Source organism: Protobothrops mucrosquamatus, unplaced genomic scaffold (genome assembly GCF_001527695.2).
Source record: "Protobothrops mucrosquamatus isolate PMUCROS unplaced genomic scaffold, P.Mucros_1.0 scaffold581, whole genome shotgun sequence".
Classification (NCBI taxonomy): Eukaryota; Metazoa; Chordata; class Lepidosauria; order Squamata; family Viperidae; genus Protobothrops; species Protobothrops mucrosquamatus.
The window spans coordinates 194,389-213,100 of NW_015386881.1; the positions used below are offsets into that span (position 1 = coordinate 194,389).

The window sequence follows — 18,712 nt, forward strand, 5'->3', positions numbered from 1 at the left end:
AATAAATAAATAAATAAATAAATAAATAAATAAAACTGGGGGAAAATGTTGCTGCTGTAATAGCAGAAAGTTGTTATACTTGCACTTAGAGATCTTTTTTCTTCCCATATTCAAAGTATACATGTTCCTAACAGATATTTTATTTTCTTCTAAAATATAACAAAAATAACATTATAGTTACTGCATTATAAAAGTTACATACTTCAGGGTAGAAATCAAGGCAGAACCACCAAGGGGTTGTTATGTTGGGTTGCCATTATTCATTGGCTGATTCTGATTCGTAAGGGAAATACTAGCTGACTTTTTCATGTGATTTCCAATCAAAGGTCATATCTAAAATTGCCTTGGACTTCTCTTTTTCCTTCTCCCACAAATGCAGGATCTTTATTTATTTATTTATTTATTTATTTATATCACCTGAAATTTGATCCATTGGTTGTAACAAGAATTGACCAATTGGCTTCCTATTTTGTTGACCTATATCAGTGATGGCGAACCTTTTAGAGACCGATTGCCCAAACTGCAACCCAAAGCTCACTTATGCATCGTCGGGTGCCGAGTGGATGTGGCCCATTGGGTGGGCGTGGCTGCGGTGGTAACGGCAGACTGGGTGGGACTAAAAAGTTCAATCAATCAATTCCAACTTTGCAAGGTCTTTTTTTTTCCTGCGAGAAGTTGAAATTAACTGATTGACTGAACCTTTTTTTTGTACACGGCGGCAGAGGCCTAAAGCGAAAAGGTTTTATAAAACCCAGTGAAGGCCTAGGACTGGGACGACGGCGTGTGTGCCCACAGAGAGGGCTCTGAGTGCCGCCTCTGGCACCCGTGCCATAGGTTTGCCACCACTGACCTATATCTTCCATTCACCTTCTGGTATTTTCTGATTGCAGTGACATAGATGATTGATTTTTCAGTTTATATTGTAATTTAGCTTTAAATTCAAGTGTCTTAACCAAATAACCTGTGTTTGTAACAAAAGCTGTGGGCTTTTCTGAATAGAATTATAACCCATGCCTACCCTTAATTGAGGGTGCAACTATTTTGTATTCCTTCTAATTAAGGGAGTAATGGCAAGGCAGTATAAAGACTGTGCCAGTAATTAATTCAGTAAATTCCATGTACATGTATTTTATTCTTTAGTCTTTATTTAGGGTAGTATACATTTATTTTATTGGACATAAACAAATGTCAAAAGTAGACTATATCAAGCTTGGGGAAAAAAGTTTTTCAACTTTCCTCCTTATAACATTGTATCTTTGAAGATCAACACAGAAATATTAGACACATTGGGATTCAAGCTCTTTCTTGCCTGTCTCTCCTTTGAATGTAGTAATCTATTGAAAACTACAGACCTTTTGTGTTATCCATTGGTAATGACACTCAGCAACATCATGATGCTGTAATTGTTAATGACTTACAAATCTGACCTTGTATATATGGAATGTTTCCTTCAATATGTAGCCACTTACAGGCACACTATTAGCAGAAATTGGAAATCATCCCTTACCCCAATTCCCAGTTTGGGACAAAACAATTCCACTCATCCTCCATATCAGAACTAACAACAGAGCAATCAGACATTTAATATGTAGACTTTGATTAACCTTAGCCTTCTTGACTCAGTATGGTAGCTATAGGTAGAACTCAAAAAAGCAAAGACAATCTGCTATCTTGCTTTTTAAAACATGGTAGAGTTCTTAATGGAAGTGTGTACTTTAAATATTTATTTGTTCTGGATATAAAGACTGTAAAGAGCATTCTTCTCACGCTAATAGTAAATCTACAATCCCTTGATAGTAAGACTGTCCGAAGTAAGAGACCAAAGCATCTGGAAATGCTGACTTGTTTGCTGCACTGGTAATACCTGGTGGGGAAATTGCCATATATTGGACTTGAAGAACAAAATTTATTTATAACTAATGGATCAAACATTTCCTTAACCTTTTTCTTGTTTTTTACATGTTGAAAGAAGCTTTTTTTTGTTATTTTTTACTTTGGTCACAAGCCTTAGTTCATTTTGAGCCTTAGCTTTCCTCACTTCATCTTTGCAGGCTCGGGCTATTTGCTGATATTCTGCCTTGGTTATGTGCCCCTAACTTTTCCAACGAATTTCATAGCACTCCAGCAGCTCTTCTTCAATTTCTATGCATATCATTTGGATTATGAAACAGGCAAACAGTACCTTTTCAGGTAAACTGATAAAACTCCCAGAAATCTTAGTTATTGGTTATGATATATTGAGTTAAAAAAACTATCGCTCCAAAATGTAAATTATTTTTTTTTAAAAAAATAACATCTTGTGAAATACACTGGCTTATTTATGCTTATTTCATCACTCAGGTCTAGATCACTAAGTCCTTTCTATTTCACATTTTAAATTAAAAGTATGTTATTTGAAAGCCAGAGTTTCTAAACTGTTACCATTTTAAGAATGTAATCGATTTTCTGGCTACATTAGCAATTTGTTTCCTATTTTCAAATTAATGAAAATTTTCTTAATTGTACAAAGAATCTATTCGTCATTTAAAAAGCTGATAATATTCATACATTTTCCACTTTCCTTAAGATCTTTCTTAAAATATTTTGGCCAGTTGCACTTATTGGTGTGAAAAAGGGCATGACATTAATAGCAGATTATATAACTACATTTACATTTGCCTAACCAATAGTAATTTATGGTTAAGCAAAATAGCACCAATCTCAGCACAGTCCTATTTTCACCTACACTGGATGTACCTCCATAGAGCAAGACAGAAGGCTAGAGGAGGTTTAATGAAAAACAAAATCCAAGGAAAAGCCTTTGCTGCTCTAATATTGTACAGTTTATATAATCTAGTATTTCTTTACTGACAAAATATATTGACTAGATCTTTTCTCTTTCAGTTTAGGAACAATACTCCAGAACTATGCAGCATTTACATTTCTTTAATGAAATTAGCCATCTACTCCAAGAATAACTCTCCAAATATAATAGGTTCTACTAAGCATAGCTAGTATGACCAATGATTGAAGGTATTACATTATTTAATTATATCACAAGTATTATATATTATGTAAAGGGAAGAGTATATTTTTGACATATCTTTCACCATTCAGCCAGGATGGATTTTTAGATGTTAGATCAGACATGTCAAACTCGCGACATCACGTGACATCGCACAACGTATCTGGACGGTTTTGCCATTGCCGGCAATGGGGTGGACGCAGCTTCTGGATGACGCGTCCGGCCCGCGGGCTGGCAGTTTGACACCCCTGTGTTAGATGTATTTGTTACTTGTTTTTGTCATATTTTTTGTTGTTGTTAGTGTTGGATATTTGTTTGTTGTTGTTGTTTTCTTTGTTTTGTATTTTCTTTGGTAATAAAAGAATAAACAAACTTTTTTTTTTAAAAAAGCAAATATTAAAAATATACTTTTCATATGACTTAAGAAACAGAGGATTTAGAACCAAGCCTAGTAATAGAATAATATTTTTATATTGCGCAAAGTAAGATTTTAATAGATTTTATAATGCTAGTATGATGACATATTAAAAAATACTCAACATACAGAATGATTTCAATACAAATATACATACCAAACTTCACAAAACATGTTTTTAAAATGAAATAATTTGAGTATCTAAATATATATTTGTTTTCAAAATCAAACAAAAGAACCTATACTGAAAACTTGTGTAAGCTTTAATCAATGTTTCATAAACTTATGCCAATTTTAACAAACAAAAGCAAGCTAAAACCATGATCTATTTGGCATATATAGCCTCAATATGGATTAAGCCTGTTCATTTCTCTTAAAGGAAAATACTGATTAACTTAGAGGCTAGTTTCAGCATTGCAATTATTAGATTGTCTCCCAGAAGTTTAGATAAATGGATAAATTACTTTTCAGGGTATAAAAAATCAGCTCCAAAGAAGTTCTTATTGGTTCTGATGATTTATTCACATCTTTTAAGAAAAATAAGGTATTTGGGGGCAAAGGGGGATGAAAGCTACTGTAAAATTTTATCCAATGCCAAACATTTTCAAATGTAAATCAAATAAAGAAGCAATTAAGTAGCTAAAGGTTTCAAAGTTAACGTACCAGTTATATAACTATCTAGCCAGTTTGACCTAAATTAAGCTAGAACATGTGTTCTTAGGTGTATGCTGCTGAAGTGATTCTTCAACCATTCTTGTACAGTGAATATTCACAGAATATGAATTGTAAATTTATTTCAAGTCAGATGAGATCCTGGCTAATTGACACAATATATTGAATGCCTTTTGCATTGTTCATCCACTAATACAAATCGCACATAGTTTCATTTACAGGTTTAGTAAAATCCTGGAAGTCAAAGTTTAAATGTATAGTAGAGAAAGCACAAATGTTCAAGTTCTGACACATTCCTTAGATGTCTGCTTAAACTGTAGTGGCTATTAAAAAGTTATGCCTAACTTCAAGATGAAAGGCATTAGCAGCTTCTAAGAAAAGGATAATCACACTCTTCTGGAGATTTAATTAGATGTAACTCACAGAGGCTTTTGACTTGGTTTGCTGTTAATTGAATCAAAATCAATGATGATCTTGCTGCACTTTGGTTTAAATTTTCTAAAAACAACAAAGAGAGAGGAATTATTAGCTAGTGAAGTAGTTAAACATTTTGTTTGCTTTGGCTCCCAACTAAATTTTAAGAAGGAAAAGGCATATCCTTGGATTCATTCTATGTTTTATCTCTATAGGAGCCAATTATAGTGCACCATACTGAGAGATACCGGGACAAAAAAGACTAAGACAAAAAGACACATGGGGTTGCTTAGTCTGTATGTTCTTCAGCTATTGGAGTTCATAAATTAGCCAGGAGTTAGAAGGATTTCTAACAACTTAGCTACAGGGGGTGGCATCTCTGTAACATTTTATATGTTCTTTCCATGCCAATTTTTAATAGAAAACTTCCAAAGTTTGCTTCTTGTAGTCTTAAAGGGAAGGCAGAAAACACCAGCAAAGGGAATAAAATACCAACTACTGAAGCTAGAATCATTTTAGTACTGTAAAATTAATACCATCACCATAGCTCATCCTTTTACATCATTAGAGCATCTGCTGCAGCAATTAGCAAGAGAGGTATTTGGGGACTTTGTATATATTTTACAATCTACTAGTAAACAGAAGAATATGCAAATAATGTGGATTTAGTGTCTCATTAAGCTTGACAATTCAGTACTAGAGATTCATTAAACCTAGCCAAACCCTCACAAATCATTACAAAAGGCAGAAATAGTCAATAATGAAGGGTATACTTGGGAGAATGACTATAGATAAACTTTATCCAACCAATTGGTCAGAAATATGTGGAGGCATGCCAGCCAGACAAATTTTAGAAAGATCTTATAACAGAATGACTTGTGCCCCTGCTGTATTAAGTGTCTTTCTCACACACATACCACATTCATACATTTTATCACTTCATGTTTTCTACTTCAGTAAATTAGGGTAAAATTGTCAGAACTGTTGAACATACAAAGTTCCCTAATTTTCAAATTCTGAAGACCAAAAATTAAATTTCTATCACATTAGTAGTTGAATCCATTTGTTTCCCATGCCTTTCAAAGTCTACCTTCCTTTCGTATCCCTGTAAAGAAAGACATTTATAAGAAATGGTTTCAGAGATTGCTTTAATCTGATTTTATTTTAGAGATAAAACTGTTTCCATTTGGAATTGTTTTATTTAAATCTATTTTTATTTAATAAAATATTTGGTAGATAAAATGAGTTTAGTTTTGAAGCATATAAAACAGACAAACGTATTCTTACATGGATATTATTGAGATGTTATAAACTTCAGAAATAATCCTCATTTTAGAAGCATCACTTGTCAATTGCTATCCCAGTCAATGTAATCTCTACATTACCAACTTACCTAGTGTACTTTCATGCTGTCAGTTTAAAAATGAGAAATTGTATCATTGTTAAGCTGATGACATATAGCTCTGATCCTCTGTCAAATCTGAATGAAATGTTGTCATCATAACCAAGTCCAACACACTGCAGTTCAAGGTTTGAATGCAGAGTAAATGAAAGCAAATAGGCTACAACTGAATCCTGGTAGGTCTGAAATTCTGTGCGTAGGTAATTCTCAGGTCCTGAGTAGTTGTTTGGTTTTTTGATGGAGTTGCACTCCCTCTGAAGAACAGGCATGTAGCCTAGAATTACTAATAAATTCAGATTTGTCCGCTGAGATACAAAGCAACTTTGAGCATACATAGCCATCTTACTTTGCCAGCCAATACAATGGAAGTATTCTCTATGTATCCATGTAGGCAACCTAGAAAACTGCAGGCAGCCTGAACCTTTCACAACACCTATTTCAACATCTCAAGGATGGCTCCTTTGTTCATACTAATATGCTCTGCAAAGTGTCTCTCATCCAGACCTTCCTTGATTTTGTCACTATTTTTTTAAAAAATAAGTTTTTACTTTATTTTTAATAATCATTGTAAACTAACTTGGAATAGTTTAATTAAAAAGCAGTAAAATGTTGCAAATAAAATTATCTCTCATTTTCTATTTCTGACACCCTCTTTTTCTTCTCCTCTGCAATAGATGGTAGGCTCTTGGGCTAAGGGCAGATTGCTCATTAGAGACATAAATCATATCTTTGCCAGATTTGGAGGCTGCATAGGACACCTGGGTTACAAGTTACTCACTTTAGACTTGGATGTCCCTTTTGGCTTTATAGGTCTATATCTTCACAGCCATTTTTTTTAGTTACACAATGAATATGGCGTTGTTTGCAATAACTAATGAAGTCGTAATACATTTGCTGAAGCACAAAATTTTACTGATGTTTGTTGTTTGTATTGCTTTTTTTGCAGAACAGAGGCTGTTGTTTCCATAATAATTCCTTGTATTTTTGCTTATTATGTCACAATCATAAGCCACTTTGCAGATAGACTGGCAGACAAGTTTGCTGTATTTTTCAAAGAAACTAAATCTAACCTACAATTTTCTGCATGCTTTGGTTACATCTCAAAACCATAGCAGTGTGTCCAATACAAGAAAATTGGTCTATAAAAAACAGCTCATTCTGTTGTTTGGTATAATAAGAATGTTCTAGAAAAAGTTCACAACAATCTATCACTTTCCCATTATTGTTCCAACCCTACTTTTAGTTTTAATAATATTACTACCTCAACATATACCGTTCTGCATATAAAAGGGAAAAGAGAAATTATTGAGCTGAGGAAACAGATTCCTTCACAATTTTAAGACAATGCAATAGCAACCCAATACACACAAAAGGAAGAGTGGGAATATGGGATGGGGGTTAAGGATCTATATCCCCATGTGTTGACTCACCTGTACAAAATTCCAGCTAGATCAAACAAGCGCCGTGCAGCTATCATTTCCGGACTATCATGATATTTATCAGACATAAAAATGACTTCTTTTATACCTAGAACAGTAGGGGGGAAAACAGCAGAACTGAAAACATTAAGTACAAGCCAAGAATACAGTAGTTCATTTAAACATATAGACAAAAAAAATCCTCCGTTAGAGATGTTCAGCAAAGTTTCCATGCAGCTACAGAAAAGGACAAAAAAAATTACTCTTGTACAAATCAGCAACATGAGTTCTGTTGATCACTGACATTATATTTTAGTTACTGCAAAGGGAACAGTTACAGATTTCTTTGATACAAACTCCCAGTATATTTGACTCCATAGTCAAGCTTTTATAAAAGTGGATTGAAATGTTTGCCCAGAAGTAATTACGTGTTCAGAGATTCAGAGATGTTGAAGGCATGGGGAATTTCCCCCATGTTAGAAACATCACTTGTAAATTAGTATACTGTTCAATGTAATCCCCTACATTACCTGTGTATCCCATTTACTTTAAACTCAACTATTGAATGCAACCAGTTAAAATGCAGCATGCTGATCCTGCACATTATAAACAAACTAAAATAGGTCATCTAACATGATAGCAACAACTACAATCAGCATGACAGATCTGGATCATGTATTCTGTAATTTAAATGTGGCTATAAATAAAAATATCTTTGGAAAGGAGTAGTATCGTTAATGAAGCAAAAAATTGTACTTGTAGCCTCAAGGCTATAGGGCTTTAAAACGGGGATTAGGATTTCAAGGGCTGTAATACAAATAAATTATTTTTTCTGTCTTTACTTAAGCAACTATTCGAGGATATATCAAAAAAACTATAGACATATGCCATACATTCAGCAACAAACTGTAAATATGAAACTGCTGCTACCAAAACATACTGTCCTTTGTTTGCATTTTTGTATGCAGATGAGTAAGCTATTACTGTCCATCTATGAGCACAGAACCGCAGTTTTTATCTGAAGAACATTCTTAAAAACATAATTTTGCACACATCCCATACAAATTCAAAATCCTTCTATCTGCTGCTTCCAACTCTCTGCATCTCATCACTAACAGACAGAACCAAACTTAATTCTGCTCATATCTTATTCTGTCAAAAGGTTATATTAAGATAAAAAGGTAAAGATTCCCCCTGTCCAGTTGTGTCCAATTCTAGGGAGCGGTCTCATCTCCATTTCTTAGTCAAGGGAGCCAGCCAAAGACATCTCTATGGTCATGTGGCCAGCATGACTACAGTATATGCCAAGACACACGGGATGCTGTTATCTTCCCTCTGAAGTGGTACCTATTTATCTACTCACATTTGCATGCTTTTGAACTCCTAAGCGGGCAGGAACTGAGGTGAATAATGGGACCTTACCCCATTGTGTGATAATAATACCCTCCAAAAAGCACTCATAGAGATAAATGTGATGTCTGCAAAGGAGTCTTCAAATCAGTGTTTTTCAAATTTATCAACTTTATAAAAACACTGGTTTAAATGTTGGCTGATTTAACTGTTACTCTTACACACAGTAACAAATGAGAACCAATTGATGTGGAGTATTTTGGAATCTATATTCTGTGACTCAACCGTGAAGAGATCAGTACAATTCTTTTACAGACTTTACAGATGGTAATGGCAAAGAATTCATCAAGCTGAACTCAAATCTTGGCGACTATGTAGGCACTTCAGTATAGTCCACATTCTGACTTCCGGTTTTGCGCTATAGCGGCGGGTCGCAGGATCGCAGACCTCCTTTCGCCTTGCCAGGGGACCCTAAATGGGTCTAAGTCACCCTGGAGAAGCGGTGAAGAAGAGAAGGGTGCCCTGACGATTCTGGAATGACGGCGATCATTTCGCTCAATTCAGGGGAAGCCTTCTAACCCAACAGGAGAAAGGCTGGTCACACTTTGTTGACCAGCCCAAGCTACTTGCAACCGAAGTCCAAAGGCACAACCAGCACAACAGTGAACAGCGTGCTTGAAACTGAGTGAGGAATTTGATCTTCTCTCTCCTATTTTATATCTGATTTCCTGGAAAAGTTCCCCAAGAAGCAAAAAGCCTCCCAAAGTGAGAAGGGAGGGGATTATACCTCACCCTTCTATAGATGGAAGCAGCAAATTAAACCCCTATGGGGAATAAAAATATAAAACACTACAGTTTGGATAAATTTGAAAGCTAAGAAAATTGTCAAAACTCTAGATCTGAAAAAGCATTGATGAAATTATATATTATATATATAAATTATAGCTATATCTTTTTAATGTAAGGTGTATTAAACATGTTCTTTCTCCCTGCATTTCAGCCTTGACAAGCTTCTAGAAAAATAATCCCAAATTTTTAACTTTGATTTGCTAAAATTTTAATTAAGGCAACTTGATTAAGTTATATGTTTGTGTTATGAATGTAAAATTTTCATCAAAACATTTATGTGCTAACTGAAACCGTTCTGTATAGTTCTTGAAAGTATGCTTCCCTGGTCGCTGGGAGGATGTGACAGTCTATCATAAATATACACACCATTGCTTTGGGAGTTTGATGTGATATGCCAGAGTACGAGTGAATCTTTGGATTTGATTGCCTAAATGAGATATGTCCAGTTGTTTTTCATGGCTTCCTTGTTCTTGCGTGCAGCAATTGTTTGTAGCATCTCTTCTGCTGGAGGAGGTCCTGTGCTGTTAGTGTTGTATTAGATATATAGGTCTGGTAAGTGGCAGTAAAGGGGCATTAATTAAGTCCTTGTCAAATCATGACTTGGAGTGGCACTATTGTTGCCTTGTTAAAGGCTAAATGCTGGTGGAAGTCTTCAGCAAGGGCATTATAGTTCTTTAAGAGTGCATCAGTATAATCAGCTGATGTCAGGACAAGCTGTATGCACTGTAGGCAATCTGAGGCCAGGAACTCAGTTATCATTTGATTTAGCTGAGGGGATTCACTTGGCTTGAAACTAGGTTCTTCCTGCTGGGATTAACAGAGGTTGGTGATAGTCTGCAGTGTGTATGTTCTTTGAATGAAGGCATTTAAAGTGGAGAAGACATGACTTCTAAAGCCATGGCATAAGGGAGAAGAGGGTCTCTAAAGACAATTATATAGTCAGTAGCACTGGAACTAAATAGGTAAGCGAATTCAGCTGGTTGAATTCAAGAGTACCACTTAAAATTTGAGGATTAACTGGATTCAAGGGCACCACTATGATGGATTAACCGGAAGGCTGCTTGAGTCAGGCTGAGACTTCAAAGTTTGATTTCTGATCTTTTGAGTGGCAAATAAGGAGGAAACCATGGGTATTAGGGTTGGGAGGGGAGCATTTGTGCTGTGTATAAAGGGTATGCTCAATAGGATCAAATATGACATTGAAGTCCCCTCCCAGGATATGAATGCATTTAAATTCAACAATATAAGTTCAACAGCATAAGACTATTTGGCCCACTAGGCTCTGATCCTGGATTTCTGCCTCATTAGGGGCATATAAGCATTTATTATCAATAGGGCATGGTGATTGATTTGGATTAACACTGCGACAGCATGTGACTTGAATGGAAGAGGGGCTTTGATATGGCACATAGGATAGTGAAGACTAAGATTCCCAAGCCCCCTTTTGGTCTTCCATGCTTTACACCTGGTTCTACTCCAATTGAAAATGAATGAAATCCATTTATAGCAGTTCATTGAAGTCCAAATTACCTGAATCAGTACAATGTCATGGCAGGAGAGAAAGTCAACAAAACAGGGAAGCAAATCATCCAGCCACATTCCTGGTTAAAAGGATGACCTTATGCTAATCACATGGATGTCATGCAAATGCGCTGAGAGCCAGGGGCTTGGGGGATAATTTTTGTAGGGCAGTAGCTTCTCCCTTTGAGATCCCGTTCTTCCTATTTTCCCATCTTTTTGTCTGTCGAGCTTCCCTTCTCTTGAAGGGGCAAGGGAGCTTATTGTCCTGGCAAAGAGAATGCAGAAACAAAGCAGAACTGCTCACCAGTAACCCACATTTTGCTGCCCATGCTGCTTTGATTCCCAACACTTTAGCAAGGGGGCATCCTTTGCCTTATCCAGTGAGAGAAAGGGAGAGCTGCTTCTCCTGAGAGTCAAGTTCTTGCGAGAACAGGATAGTTTGGAATCAGATGAGGGTGTGCCTCCAGGTTGGATTTTTGCAGAGCTTGGCTGAAATTTGGTTTGCTTGTGAGGCAGTTCCTTTTTGGGTGTTTTTGAATATAGCTGAAGTGGAGCTTCAGAGAAGTCACTATCAATGTCATTATCACTGTTACTGGTGAAAAAATTACAATATTGTGCAGACAGTTTTCTACCTGAGTGAGATGATTTGAGCATCTCAATGGGGCAGACATGTAAAGTTGGTGCTGGACTTCCATATCATTAGGGGGGAGGGGGAAGAGATGTCAGGATTGTTGCTTTGATGTCTGCTAGTTTCTTCCTCAGATTAATGAGTTCTGTGTTTATATTCTCGCTCTTGACAAGTCTGTCAGAATTACTTTCGGAGCCTACGTTTTTTATGGCTCCTATCTGCAAGGTCCTGACCATTTGTCACTTTCCTGATGATGAGATCAGGGACTAACTCGTCCTTAAAGACTCCAATAATTTGGATGTGGTGAGTCTGCCACAGAAATTCATTCATTTGTATAAGTCTAGAGGGGAGAGATTATTGTTTGAAATCCAGGAATATGTGTTTAGCATTTCCTGAGCTGGTTAAGTAATAAAAGCCTTTCAAATCAATTTCTTTATTTTGGCAATTTAGGGGCTGAGATACTGAAGTCACAATAGTCTTATGGTGGTTCCAGCTATGACAATTCCGATGTATTTGCAGGAGTTGCTTTTTCTGTATGATGGTAGATGGGTGCTTCTGGATGCACAGTCGATATGGGATGCCAGCATAACCAGCTTCTGCTACAAATTTAACCTGATTGCAATGGATGATTTGCAGATCAAGCACTTGTTGGAAGCTGCCATTTATCCATTGCAGTATGAAAACCAAACAATTTGTTCTGCAGACAAAAAGCAGACTTCATGGTAAGAGTGGAAAAGTATAGCTGTAAGGGGAGGGGGGGGGAGACTTACTCCAGAAAATTATCCTCACTACTTCCCTACTCCAGGGAGTGGCTTGCACTGAAGCTTAGGAGGATTTCAGGAGGGTGCTCTTATTCCTGGCTTTTGTGTTGGCAAATTCTTTGGAGATGAAGGGGATCCTGAAGTTGTAGATCTGCTACTCACATTTTTGATTGCCTCTGCGATGGGGAAATAGGAGTCAATCCTCATGTTTTTCTGCTTTGTTGGATTTATGGGCCCCTATATCATTACTAGGGTTTGCTCAGCTTCTTTCCTTACTTCTGGATGCCATTTTTAGATTGAAGGCCTGAGCCAGAAGGGTGAGAGGATGGAAATTCATTTCAGGAGCTGCTAGATTGTTTCCATCTTGTCTCCTCCCTCCCATTTTTTAATAAGAGCAGGAAATAAAACAAAGAATGGGACTGTGCAGATGTGAGCAATGGATTTGTTCTCCATCCCAATGATGCATACCTTTTTTTTATTTTAAGTGAAGTTAACTGAAGGATTAACTCTTGGAAAAGATAGCTGCACGGGAAACTTGCTAAAATTGTTAGACCTGTATTCTACCAAGCCGCTACTATGTATATTGACTGATAATGATTATTTTGTATTCAGGCAGACTTATTTTCCCCAGAACTAATTGGAAATGTCAGGAATTTAACTAGTGATCATTTTTATACTAAGCATGATTTCTACAATGAACAACAAAATCTCTCCAGGTAAAGAGCTGGAGGCAATGGAGTCACAAGGGCAAAGAAGACTAACATTGATGACAGGAGGTAGTCTGACTCTCACTGCCAAGGAACCTGTAGAGATGTACATAGCACAACTCCAGGTTGCTAAGAAATACACACTTTTCTTTGAACACTGTCACAAGGATGAGCATTTTACCAGTATTTAATAATCTGATGAAAGGCCCAATTGTCACACTTGCACAACTGTAGCGATGGCAAATATGTGTAACTGCTGTAATGAAAAACATAATTATAAGAGAGATCCTGGAAGTCTTATGACATTTATGACAAAAGAGATAAAAATCTTCAAGTGCTAACCATGTCTGATATTCAAATTAAAATGTAACATATATATTCCCAGGAGATCTTATGTCACACAAATTTTATTCTTCCATTTCCTTCCCTTACATTCTATGCACAATGTGTCAGAGCAATGTAAACCAACAGTAATGATATGCAATGCCTGCACCGTTTCTTGGCAGCTGTTGGTCTAGAAAGTTAAAAATTTAAATTAAAAACAAGTAAGAATCACAGAGGATGCAATTAGTATGGGAAAACCTGGCAACAGTCAAGAATAAAAAAAAAAAATACAAGGAGTAAGTTAAAGACTGATAGTGCAATTAATTTAGATCTAAACAGCAGCATTTGTAATGACGTATCCAAACAGGCAGCACTCTAATACTGAAAATCAAGCTGGCCTTTTTTCTTACCTGCCTGGATGATGAGCTTTGCACATTCATTACACGGAAACAGAGCGACATATATGCTGCAGCCTTTCACATCAGCAGAATTCTTGTTCATTATGGCATTCAGTTCAGCATGACATACTGATTAAAGAAAAAAGATTTCAACAAATATTATTATGTGTGTTCATTAAAGAAGATCATCAATCTAAAACTTAACAAAGTGTTAACTGCAAATGCCCAATTCATTTCAGAAGCAAACACCAATACAAGTTGTCACACAAGAGAAATTTAGCAGGGGAGACAGAAGAGAAACCAAGATCAATGGAGGTCAAGTGGTCTGGCCAGGCTAGTAATGAGGAATGAAATAATTAAGAACATTAAAAGGGCCATTCACAAACACCTACAGGACAAGTCAAGGCCATAGGCTGAATGCTAAGTAATTTCAGCCAATATGTCATAGCACTATTGCTCCCAGAGAGTATCTAATTGCCTACATAAAGGAGCTCATTTAGGGGCCTACATGCATGGATACATTCTTCTGATGAGGCACGTGTACTTTGTATTCTAAATACAAAGAGTTATGACAAAAAAGCAAGCAGTCCTGTCCTCCAAATAACTGGCAACTAGGGCACAGAAAAGATGACTAGCACAAAGAACGCCTTTTAGAAAATTACTCTGCCCTATTACTACTATTATTAATGCCCAGTAAGAACTCTGAAACACAATTAAAACAGTTATTTGATAACCAGACTATCATAAACAACCTGAAAATTAATGTTTATAAATTCCAGGAGACACAAGTATTTATAAAGAAACTATAAATTTATCAGTATAAAATGTATTCTTTTAGCAGTATATGTGTTAAACAAATTAGCAATGATTTGCCTATTTGTGATCACTGTCTGCAAGCAAAGTCTTCTCTATCTAAAAGCCAAAGATGGCAAATTCAATTATCTGCAGCATATTCAGTGGGACTGGAAATCACTTTAGTTTCACACATTGTTTGATATATTGGCAGCAGGAGCTGTTGCCTCTGATGTACAAAACCAGTTCTATGACTCTTTGGGTGTTGGTCTATGTAGTCAAATTCTTTAAAGATTTTTCTCAAGACCACCGAGAACCAGAATCCCGTGGAGCTTTAAAGATTTATTATGTTGCTATGATAATACCATGCAAAGCAAATTCTATGTACATGGATTTCAAGATATTCTTTGTATAATCAAGCTCAGCTTGTCACTATGATCTTCCCTTGCACTCACCCTCCATCCCACCACTAACTGAACTGATAATTCTCACATTTCCTAATTAGAACAGTAGTTGCCAGCTGAGTTTCAGAAGCTGCTGTCCCAAAATATACATTTATCTATATCTGTAAAATATCAGACTGGGGAAACTTTGGCTAGTAAAGAGCAATATTATTAAACTGCATATATTGCCATTATGAATATTTACAATTTTAATGAATTTAATGAAGAACATTCATTTCTAAGCAACATTAAACAATCCATGATCTGATGGGTCATCCTTTCAGAGATATTTCCTTACCTAAACAGAGAAGCAGGATGACCATGGATGGACAAAAGAACTAGGAGCGGGAATGACTTCCAATCAGTTTCTCCATTGACTTTGCTTGTGGAAAAGTGACAGGGAGCATTGGAAATCACATGATTGAAGCTAACTGTAGTGATGATACAGTGGCTACAACTTTGCAAATAGAACTAGTGTGAAGATCCTTGAAATTTCAGTTACACAGGTATAATGGATCCCAGATTTTGTACACATGCGTTAAGTTAATGGATTTGAGATAAACTGGTTCAAAAAACTTTGCACTATGATGCACCATTTGGGAAACTTGAAGGTAGAACAATGTTGAACCCAAAATAATTTTACACAGGCCTAGTCAACTGTCATTATGGCAACCAATTTTGGACAATACACCTTAATGCTCTGAAAATTCCAGAGGTGTCCTCCAGACAAAAATATTTAGGCACCCTGCCTCATCCAGTACAGATTTGTAACAGTACCAATAACCACAGCAATCCAAAAACAAAGGAAGTTTGGATTTCATAACAAACCAACAAAATAAAATAATATGTCCTTTAGAAATGAAGAACATCCAAATCAGAAGCACAAAAATTATACCAGAGGTCAATTTGGATTAAATTCCAGAAACATATTTTGGAAAGTTTCCACAGTTGCCAGGTAACCTTAGGAAAAGACAAGACTCTTTTGAAGACTTGGAGACTTGAATGACATCTTTGGAATTGGGTCCAAAATCCTGTAAAGCTTTAATTTATACATTAATGTTATCCAGGATGAATTGGATTTCACCTTGGATTTAAAGAATATTAGGAATGACATCCTTCGCATGAATGTACTTTTGTCATAACATGATTTTTTTTTCAAATCTTGAGTAGACATTCCTAGCATCTCAAATTACTCTTGACAGAAGGATGAAACAGACACATAGGTAACAGACCAGTCAATACAGCAGGAAATCGAAGTACATCGAGGTTAGATGGGCAGTATTCACTGAAGCAAAGCCATTATATCTGAATAGTTAGTAATATTATTTTAGTCCAAAAATCTAAATGTCAGACACACCAAATAATATAAAAGATGGGACAAAAATGCCCCCAAATCCCCCAAAGAAACTAAGAACAACAGAACAGAAAACTGAACTTGCCATGCAATTCCTTTTCCTACCATGGAGAGTATTCATAGCTGGACTACTTTTCATCTTTGTTATGTAGGATAAAAGTATTTTATTCTATGGTCCACAGATGGCAGTAGAGAACAATCTCCAGACTAGTTAAGGGACTGATAAAGAACACCAGAAAGAACTACATAAGGTTGAAATGGAAGAAAAACAGGCATAAACATAGATACTACATATGTATTCAGCAAAAAAAGGCTCACTAAAATATAATAAATCATCAATAGAAAAGGAATTTCACCAGTCAACTTGTACTACAAAATCTCAAGTGAAAATGGCAGAAGGATGGTAAGTGTAGGGCAGGGGTCAGCAACCTTAAACACTCAAAGAGCTATTTGGACCCGTTTCCCACAGAAAAGAAAACACTGGGAGCCACAAAACCCTTTTGACATCTAAAATGAAGATAACACTGCATATATCAGTTTTTACCTTTGTGCTATGTATAAAAAAACTATATTGTGTTGCATTTATGAAATCAATGAACTGCTACAAAAAAACCAAATTTTTATTTCTGCATGCAACAAAAACATTTTGAACTCCAAAAAAAAGACGCTGTGTCAAAGGTTACTTTCTAATAAATTACTCAATTTCTATCTGAGTCCTCCTCGTATTTATTTATTTATTTTATGGAACACTTCACAAATTTGCGTGTCATCCTTGCGGAGGGGCCATGCTAATCTTCTCCGTATCATTCCAATTTTAGTATATGTGCTGCCGAAGCGAGCACTCGTATTTATGAAATAAAAAGCCGATGGTGCAAACTATAAAAACTACAAATAGAAAAATAGAAAAGGAAAAAATTGCGGGGGGGGGAAAAAAGGACAGGAGAAAGAGGGGAAAAAAACCTTTCTCCTTCATCCCAACAGGTAAAAACAATTTTAGTAGCTTATCTACCATCTTTAAATACAGCATAATTATCCCCATACCTCATCTCTTAATTAAAAAAAATCAAAATATTTCATTAAACGTTCTTTACTAAAAGTCCAGTAAGGACAACCACATATATTCATATTCTCTCTCTCTCTCTCTCCCTCCCTCCCTCTCGCTCTCCCTCCCTCTTTCTGCCCTTGGTCTGCCAGTCCTCTTCCCCCACTCAGTGTGTTTGTGTGTGTGTGTATGTGTGTGTGTGTGAGAGAGAGAGACAGAGAGAGGGACAAAGACAGAGAGGCACTTGCGCTTCCCTTCTCTCTCTCTCTCTCTCTCTCTCTCTGGGGGACTTTAAGGCTGCGGACCTTCTGGACCTCCATCTTCTTGCAGGTTCCAACCAACTGCTTTGTATCTCGCCGAGGTCCCCAGGCTGTCAAAATAGCTGCGATTGGAGTATGCAGATAAATCAGCGTTACACTGGCATTGAAGGCAAGCAGAGGCAGCGGATGGAGCAGGCAGGGTTCACTCCTAACATCTAGCCTGGGACCCGGGGCAGCTCCTTCGGACTAACAGACTGCTTGCTAGCTAAAGCACTCGGAGCTGGCAGCATGGCGAGCGAGTCTGACTGCACGCCGCAGCCGAGCTGCTACCAAAAAGGCCACCCCCATTTCTCCTCTGCCGCTTGCCCTTCCCAGGACGGCCTCGCACTCTCTCTTGCTCGGCCACGGTGTGCAGTCAGATTCGCTGCGGGTCCCAGGCTAGATGTTGGGAGTGAGTGAGTGAGTGAGTGAGTGAGTATGTGTGTGTGTGTGTGTGTGTGTGAGAGAGAGAGAGAGAGAGAGAGAGAGAGAGAGAGAGAGAAGGAAAGTGCAAGTGCTTCTCTCTGTCTCTGTCTCTGCAAATGGCCTGGGAGCCGCAGTAGAAGGCTGAAAGAGCCCATTCGGATCCAGAGCCGCGGGTTGCCGACCCGTGGTGTAGGGTAATCTGTGCCCTGTAGAAGGTAACAGTTACCTTGAATGTGGGCCTCTTCTGTTGTTCTAGGGTAAGAAAAACCACTGAAAACTAACAGGATGATCATACACTTTGGTCAATTAACTCCTGCTACTGCAAATGTTTTGTCATAGGGTATATTCCTGTGGAAACCTAGAATTTCATTAGGACACAGACCCAAAGCAGCTCTTTTCGATTCTTTTCCCCCATTGATTATGAAAGCATATCAGAACTGCTAGCATTAATTTTGTTTTCCCCCATTCTAATTCTACAAGCAGAATTAAAAAT

General features: G+C 37.0%; 1 protein-coding gene and 1 non-coding gene across 2 annotated transcripts in view; both read right to left on the minus strand.

Moving 5' to 3' along the window:
- Nucleotides 1-3,475: 3,475 nt before the first annotated feature.
- Nucleotides 3,476-18,712, minus strand: part of DCTD (dCMP deaminase) — a 29,630-nt gene continuing 14,393 nt past the window's right edge. The window contains exons 4-6 of the mRNA XM_015817378.1: nt 13,876-13,992; nt 7,338-7,434; nt 3,476-4,589 (exon numbers count right to left, since the gene is read on the minus strand). Coding sequence (XP_015672864.1) covers nt 4,511-4,589; nt 7,338-7,434; nt 13,876-13,992 — 293 coding nt within the window. The 3' untranslated portion in view covers nt 3,476-4,510. The remainder of the gene's footprint in view (nt 4,590-7,337; nt 7,435-13,875; nt 13,993-18,712) is intronic.
- On the minus strand, nt 17,188-17,294 carry LOC114922665. The gene has a single exon (XR_003810454.1). It is a non-coding gene; the product is annotated as a U6 spliceosomal RNA (small nuclear RNA).